The sequence below is a fragment of the Gossypium hirsutum genome, chromosome A11 (genome assembly GCF_007990345.1).
Source record: "Gossypium hirsutum isolate 1008001.06 chromosome A11, Gossypium_hirsutum_v2.1, whole genome shotgun sequence".
Classification (NCBI taxonomy): Eukaryota; Viridiplantae; Streptophyta; class Magnoliopsida; order Malvales; family Malvaceae; genus Gossypium; species Gossypium hirsutum.
The window spans coordinates 66,932,306-66,941,357 of record NC_053434.1 but is presented as its reverse complement, the minus strand read 5'-3'; the positions used below and the strand labels follow the sequence as shown (position 1 = coordinate 66,941,357).

Genomic DNA, 9,052 nt, shown 5'->3' with positions numbered 1-9,052 from the left:
TCTATGATATTTAACCATCATATGCCTACTATACTCATTATTTTCCAATAAATGCAAGTTGATATGATTTTTTACCACAAAATTACCCATAGAAAGTACCACGTTAACAAAGTTGTTGAATTATAGAGAGATAATTAATCCCAATAGTTCAGTGGTTAATTGTTTTGCAGCAATGGTCCACAAAGAATGTCTATTTTTTTCTTAGGAAATTAAGGATTAGGAAAATTAAAGTCATCAATTACCAATAACAAAGGATAGTTATTAGAATCCAATTAATCGGTAATGACTAAGGATATAATTAAAATATTATTTACGAAAATATGTTTTAACTTAGTATTCTTTTATATTCAAGAACGATAGTGTATTAATGGTGTATTTTTATAATTATTATTATGCTTTTTCAAGGAAAATTAAAATTTTTTTTATGAATGGGGTCATACAATCTTAGTAAAAGAAAGAATAATAAACATTTGTCATCGACAGTAAAAGAGACAAGTTTTATCAATACGAAAAAAGCTTCAGTCTCAGATAAAATAAATTATTTTGTCACAAGTCATACACAACAAATCTGCGTGATTATAAGTACCTATCACAATAATGGTTACCAACCTCAGAGGATTCAAGGTGGTAGGCAGAATCAACAAAAGAACTAAGCATCACCAAATTGATTAGGAAGGTGACAAATTTATCTCTAAAACACTTGCAAAAGCAAAAAGTACATGCATAAGTAAAATTAAAACTTGTACAGAACAAGACAAAAAACTTCTAATCTTTTCATAAGAAAAATGGAAGTTTTATTAAACAACGAGGAACAACAAAAAAACATATAAAACAAAAAAAATACCACAAATTTAAATCAATTAATGAAATCATTTATTATATTAAAAATTTTCAAACTAAAAACATATAAAGGAGCAGATGAAAAGCCACCTTTTAAATATCTATGATCAACTCAGAGAAATTGCTCATGTCTAATAGACATTTAATAACTTTAGACGTTAACATTTGTCCATCACAATTTATAAAGAGAAAATAAATCTATAAACTGAAAAGAAAAAATGAAAAAAATAGATGGAAGGAAGGAAATGATAAGTGACAACCAAACCAAAAGCCAAGATCTTCACTAAACCAAGCAAAAGAGAAAAACAAACGGAGCTGAAGATAGAAAAAAAAAAGGAGTTAAAAAAGAGTTTTAATAATAATTATTATTATGTTAAATTGAAGGGATAATGATAACAATATAAAAGGGGTGGTTTTGGAATTTGAGAAATGGTGGGTAAGGTGGGGTTAGATTTTGTGTTATGAGGAAAAGTGAAATAGCAAAAGGAAAAAGGGTGAGATGAAGAAAAAGGTGAGAAGCTTTATTTTTTTTTTTTTCCGCTAAAAGTCAAAGAGGGCCTATTTCATCAATCATAATGATATCTTCACCGCTGATTGCAGAGAGGATAGATTTGCACCCAAGATTCATCATCATTGCCTCTGATATTTTTTTTTTCTTTTTTGTTTGTTTGTACTGCTAAAAGAAACCCTAGAATAATTCAATTATAAATTATACACACAAAAGAAAACCGTAGAAAATGACATGTATTTTTATATTCCGATGAAGGATAGTATAAATTTTTTAATTCCTAATTATATCTATCTTAGCTAAGCTATTATTGTGTACTCATGTGTTTTTTGGTTTGTTAACTTTGAAGGCTAGTTGTAGCTAACCAACATTGATGACAATGGATTTTCCATGCAATTTATAAGCACAGTAAAGCAGCTGCAAATTTAACCTAATTGTCGTCTATTGTTGACCTCCTTAAAACAGGAAATTTCCACTAACAAATGAGACATAAAATTTGCATGCTTTTGAGGTCAAAAAGTAACATGTGTTGCACTACTTAAACTCTTAAATCCAACCCACTTAGCATTTCAATTTAAAGTCTAAACTCCAAGTTGTTTCATATAAACAACAAAGTTTAACGATTTAACCCTTTAATTTCACTCCTTTTCATTTAAAAAAAAACACATTCCACTTAAGATTGGAGATAAAACAAAAACAAAAATAAAATAAAATTATAACCCAATAAAATTATGGAATAAATATATTTATAAAAGATTTTAAAAATAACAAATGATATTTTGGTTGAATAGTGGTTTACAAATGTTGAAAACCATAGAAGCCACTGATTCAATTGTGTATATTTATTTCTATATAAAAGATAAAAATACCTTCAAAATAATATAAAAGATAAAAACACTTTTAAAATAATATAATTACCTACACTTTGTTTACAATTGAGGTTGAAAAGCAATCCAAACCTTGATTTCAAACAAAAAAAGAAAATATAAATAAGAGCTTTTCAAACTAAACCTTAATTTTAAATTGGAATTTTAATCCAAGTCAAAAATTAAAAATTTTAACTTTTGGTTTTTGAAAAAGTATTTTTCAATAAAGTTACTATTTTTATTCTCCATTAAATCTTCTACTTTATAATATCATGCCTAAAATTATCATTTTATTTTTCAAAAATATTTTTTAAGAGTAAAGGTAAATTTTATCAAAAATTTCAAAAACTCTTTTTTATATTACTTTTAAAAATCACTTTTCAATTACAATAATAAATTAACCCTCAATAAAGTAAATGTATTTTCTTCGTTAAATTGATGATTGGTTAAAAAATTTAATATTAACAAAGAACTAAGATTCTTTTTAAGTAACTTTTATATTTTTTTTCAACATCTACGTTAACTTATTTAATTATTCCTGATTTTTTTAATATGAAAAATCAATATTCTTTAAAGGAACACCTTCCTTTCTCATTGCAGTAAATTTAGAAGATCCTTTTAGTTTTTAAAATACATAAAACGAAAAAAATTAAGAAAATAAAAATAAGAGAGAGAGAAAGTAAAGCCAAACCAGAAATGTGGTTGGTCACATTAAAGGTGTTTACTTACTAGTTACTAGTTTCATTTCTTACTAATTTTAAAAAAAAAAGGAAAATCTCTTTGTATATATAAATATAATTCTGATTTGTGTATCTATCCTAGAAGTTTGAGAGAGACCCTTCCTCCGGTTCTTTTAATCTAGACAGCTTCTATTTGTAGCCGATCATTTAAAATCCCTACTTCTACCCAAATTTATTCTCCCCTAAAAGGATTCAAAACCTAAAGTAATTCCTTTCTCATCATCTTCAACAAATCCTCCCAAGCCATGCAAAACCAGGGCTTGTTTGAGGAACAACAAGAGATGCCTACTCCCATGGGTTTCTTTTCTACTTTTCCTCCCAACAACATCACTTCATGTCCTCCATTGGGTTGCCATCAATCTCTCAAAGCCTTCAATATAGCAGCACCTCATCATCATCATGCACTTCCTACTGAAACCCTACTCTCATCTCTCTCCTCTCCAAAGCATAGAGAACACCTTGCTTCTGATTTTGGAGGACCCCGTCTCCTTTCCTTGCAGAGATCTAGTGCAAATTTATGGTAAAAATATTACTTGTCTTTTACTCAATATTATTGGTTTTATTCGTTACTATGTGTTTTGTTCTCCTTTGCATGTAAAATGAAATAGTAACAGATGGGTTATGTTTGATTTGGTATTAGGGCATGGGGAGAGTTAAACGAGTGTTTGGGAAGCAAGAAAAATGGTGTAGATGATCATCTAGGGGTTTCAGCAATGAAAATGAAAAGGATAAAAGCAAGACGAAAGGTAAGGGAACCTAGGTTTTGCTTCAAGACCATGAGCGAGGTGGATGTGTTGGACGATGGATACAAGTGGAGAAAGTACGGGCAGAAAGTAGTAAAGAACACCCAGCATCCCAGGTAAATTAATCACACTTTCAAAAATATAATGATTTAAAATAATTTTCTCTTTTTGTTTTTATGCTTTTTAACGAATATAAATCTTCATCAAAAGTTACTAATATTCACATCAAGTTTTTAGCCTTAGTTGTACTCCATACACATGCTATGGTTCCTTCCTCTTTTTTCCTGTCTTGTAATTATACTTGTGATCATGATTTTTAGGCTTTACAGGCCTGAATATTGCATGAGATCTGAAAGGGTAATTATAGGGGATTTTAATCATGAAGATTACTATAGATAAATTTTAAACACTAAAAGTAGAAATTATTACCTTCAAAAGATACAAAATCACAATGTGGAGATTAAAAAAGGGGGGGGGGAATAAAGCATACAACAATTGATCAATTATAATGCACCATAAAAAGGAAGTTTCAAGATCTTAAAATATGCCAAAAAGTTAGGGATATATAGCAACTTGGCAATGCCACAATATATTATGCCTTCATACATGTAATAAAGCCTCACTATTTCATGTTATGAATCAAGAGAAAATTAAGCGGCAATCATAAGGATGATAAAAGTTAAACATAATAATTAAAAATATTTTTTAATGAAGAAGATTATTTGCCTCCAAAGAACCACTATGCGTAACTCTTTTAACATGCATGATAATCAAAATATTGTGTAGAGGGCCAGTAGTTTTGTTGCTTAAATTAATCTAGTTTTTATGAAACTATAATGTCTTTTCCCGTTAGAATAATTTTCTGTTTGGCATAAAAGATATTACTTTGTTGAGGTTTATATATATATATATATAGTTTTACGCTAAGTTCCTAGTTTCTGGACTAAATTTTTATTGACACAAAAACTAAATATATAAAAGATAAAAGGGTAAATTCATCATTAGTCACTAAATTATGGGTTAGTTTTCGTTTTGGTCACTTAACTAAAAAAAGTTACAATTTGATCACTGAACTAGTCAAATGTTCTCATTTAAATCATTAGATTGTTAAAATTGATGCTATATGGTTTTCTTTGTCTGCACTATCTCAACCAATCAAAAGTTTTTTTTCCCGTTCTCTTCTACAGTTCAGATTTTTTATGAATCAATTTTGATAGTCACAAATTTGCGAACTAAAATTCAAACAGTTTTTTCTCCCATCTCTGGCACTAATTGTCAGAGCGACTTGGATCTAAGGTATGTTCTATTCATTGATGGATATTGATTCACTATACCAATCACTAAATTGTTGCTTGGAGCTCGATAGTGAAACTTTTTTTTTAAAATTAACATACCAATAACTTAATTAAAAATTTTAAATAATTTAATAATCAAATTATAAATTTTTTTAATTAAGTGAAAAAAATGAATATTTAGTACCAATAATTTAGTTTACTCAAAGATTAAATGGTAGCATGAAATCTAAGCATTTTTAGCTGGTGCTAAGCTAAACAGTGAATTTTACTTATTTGTTGTCGACAAAGTTGAGAAAATTTCCAAGGCAATGATTTAACTCTGAATGACTAAAGACATCATATTAATAATTCTATCATTTGTTTACTGAAGAGGGAAGTATGTGCTGAGTCAAAAAAGCATGCTTAATTTCCTCTATTCTCATTGTCCTGGATCAGTGTTTTTTTCTTTCTTTCTTTTTTTCAACTGTTTATTATCATCAATTTTGATTTTACCAAAAAAAGAAATAAAAATTTAAAAAATTCTTTGATAATTGATACAAACATCCTCAAGGAAACATATGTTTAATTACTTTGGTTATGGTTAAAATGTAATACTAACATTTCTGCATTTTTTAAAAAAAAATTATTTTATAGAGAATGGTTTTCATTGGTAATTGGTGAGTTTTAGTAAGTTATGTTGTAATTAGACCCTTGTTACAAGAGTTTGAATCTTTTAACTTTCATCTGTTTTAGCCTATGAAGCATAGACTCGGAGTGTTCAAAAGCCGGAGATGTATCCAATACAGATGATTTTGTTATAGCAAAATGTGTCGGGCATGCAATAACATATAAAAAAAAAATGAATTTAGGCATACCAAATTTTGAGATAAAGCTAGACATGCATTTTCTATTTTCCTACCAAAATATTGAGCTAAGAACAAGTAGTTTAGTTCTAGTGGTTTTTTTTTAAGCTTATGTATTTCTTTTTGGTATTTTAAAGTTAATGTTTTTAATTTTAAAAACTATTTGGACGCTAATATTTCATTGATAAGTATTAGTTTTATATTCTTACGTGGTATTATAAAGAATTGTTTTTAAAGTAAACTAGGGTAGAAGTCACCTAATTATTGATTATTTGATTACTTATGAAAAATTATAAAATGGTAATTTAATTATTCAATTTTATCTTTTTTTTTCTGGTCATCAGTTGACTAACGAAAAATGAAAATACTCTAAAATCTAATATAGTTTAGTGACCAGAATAGTATAAATTTAAATAATTAAGTGATTATATTGTAACTTTTGATAATTGAATGATAAAATAATTATGATTGAATGACTATTAATATAATCTATTTTTTTCATAATCTTATCATAGCATGTTATGTAGAAATGGAAGCACTCTAAAATTTAATATAGTTACGTGAATAGAATAATACAAAATTGAATAGTTAAATAATCATATTGTAATTTTTTTATAATTTGATGATAAAAATACTCATGATTAAATAACTACTAATATATATATATTTTTGCATAATCTTATCATACCATGTTTTAATTTTTAGAGAATTTTCTTTTATTATATTATGTCATACCCATATTACATTTTTTTTTAGATTATTGCTAGAAAAGTAGGCACCTATTAGCTTTATTGGGCTCTATTTTCTGTCATCTTTTATTATAGAAAAGAATTAACTAGTGAAAAGGGAAAAAAAAAAGATTAAAGCAAGGATTGCAAAGGAATCCTAGTTAAAATAACTTTTCCTTCCTAATGATTGGTTTTGAATATACTATTTTGCTTTGGATTATAACCAAAGTTCCGTTGTTAATATTTACAGTACAACAATAATTACTGTTTCAACAATTTATTTTAAATTTCTGAAACAAAATAATAATGAGGATGGAGGTAATAGGACCCTGGCCTAATCCTCCAAGTTGGTAGCCCCATTTTATTTGTAATGATGCATCATCATAATTAAGCACTTGATTAATTTTATTATTATGAACACAAAGTGAACTTGTCCACCTTCATGCAGCTTTCATGTTCTCACAGCTACTACTTAATTACTCACATTGTGATTATTTTTTCCTTGATTCCACCTTTTATTTCCCTCTTTCTTTTTGTACACACCCAATTAAGCTATTATGAAAATAATGATCTGTCATATTTCCTGACACTTCCAAAATAGATACTTTCTAAGAACCAAGAACAATAGATGCTTTCGCGTGAATAAATCTAACTACAAATATATATATATATTTTCTGGTTCTAATGGCTTGCATTTAAACAAATCATATTTTACTTATAAATATGAACCATGTAGAGAGTAACTACTAGACTCCTATGTAAAATAGATTTGGGATTAAAGTTGCACTTATATGCTATGTTTTTGTCAGTCTTTTAACATTAATCTTAATGATTCCTATACCCATGTAAAATTGAAGTACTTAAAGGCCTCTAAGATAGGTAAAATCCCCTATCCTTATTTTTTCCTCATTAGTTAGATTTTATTTTGTCTTTTTTATTAAAAAATAAATAGATTAGTCTTTCTGTTAAAATTACATTAATTTCTACTGTTAAAAACTAGTACTTATACATAAACATGAGGTACACGTGATGAGCCATGTGTAACTGTCTAGTTATTCCATCAACCACTTCGGTTTCTAACGGTATAAATGAATAAATTTTTTAATAGAAATTATTGATTTACTCATTAATCAAACATACATGGACTAATTTGTCTAAATTTTGAGTAAAATACAATCTAACTTTTAATATAGGAATAACTCCTATATAAGAGTTTCCATGGTAGATTCACTAACATTCTGTGCATATGGCATCAACAAATCAAATTAGTTTCACATGCAATCTTTGAAGGTCACTATTATTTAGTAGCATTAAAACACGTTAATTATTAAATTTTAATTTTAGAAATTTGGAACTAGAACTCATATGAATGCATGCAAATGGCAATGCAGGAGCTACTATCGGTGTACGCAAGATAATTGTCGGGTGAAGAAACGAGTGGAGAGATTAGCCGAGGATCCAAGAATGGTAATTACAACGTATGAAGGGCGACACGTACATTCACCCTCGCACGATCTTGACGACTCCCAACCTTCTGACTCTCAGCTTAACAACTTCTTCTGGTAGCAACCCACCACTCCTTTAACATCGATCCATCCATATAATATATTCTTCAATCTGCTTTCATCTCTATCAACCTTTTTCATATAGTTTTGAGGAACATTGAAAATAAGCTTTTCCTTGTCTAAAATCAGGCCTCTGCCCCACCCTCTTGCCCTTATATATATATGCAAGCTTTCTGCTACCATCAAATGAACAATAACTTTTTTTCTTTTTAATCTGTAAATTTTGTTGAATACATGATGTTGATGCCTAAGATCCACTGGTTTTGTTAAGCTTTATTTTTAAGGATGGTTTCATTATGTTTGTATGAAAATAACGAGTTTTATTTATTTATTCATTTTTGTTTTTAATTGGATGAGATGATTTTGTTGATCACCTACCGAAGCAATGACGTTTTGGGCAATAGGAGCATCAAATTTTTTTGGCTGGCAAAGTCGTTAGTTTGGGACTAATTTTTAAGGTATTTCGTGACTTGTGCTTAAAATTTTTAAATTGGATTGTTTATCAATTTCTTTTGGATTACTCAAAATATTATTATTAACATGAAAAGTTGTAATTACTTTTTTATTGTTTTTAGATGCGATGTACTTAATGTAATATTAAATTTCTATACATAAATCCTATGTAATAATGAATAACAATTAGTGACCTTATTATTAATAAGCAAAAAAAAAAAAAAAGAAAGAAAAAGACATTAGATGATTTACAAATAAATATCCCTAAATTTATTATCTTTCCCATCTTTCATTAAGCTTCTACCTATTTTTGACTCTCACTTGTTTTATGAGATCTCGACGTCTTTTCTCTTCTTTTCCTCTCTATTTCATTTATTTTCTTTCATAAATTTAACCATATAACAATATTCTATTGTCTTCCTTTATCATTCTCTTTATCTGATTGTCAATGTGTCCCTTTTTTAACAAATAA

The 9,052-nt window shown here is 27.9% G+C and overlaps 1 protein-coding gene across 2 annotated transcripts; it reads left to right on the top strand.

Moving 5' to 3' along the window:
• Positions 1–3,004: 3,004 nt before the first annotated feature.
• On the top strand, positions 3,005–8,851 carry LOC107901118 (probable WRKY transcription factor 13). Of its 2 annotated transcripts, XM_016827004.2 has the most exons (4): positions 3,005–3,474; positions 3,595–3,813; positions 7,954–8,124; positions 8,485–8,851. In XM_016827004.2, coding segments are annotated over exons 1-4 (666 nt in total). In that variant the 5' UTR covers positions 3,005–3,199; the 3' UTR covers positions 8,486–8,851. The 2 variants fall into 2 exon arrangements, with proteins under 2 accessions (XP_016682493.2, XP_016682486.2); XM_016826997.2 differs by lacking the exon at positions 8,485–8,851 and having other exon boundaries at positions 7,954–8,454.
• Positions 8,852–9,052: the final 201 nt, after the last annotated feature.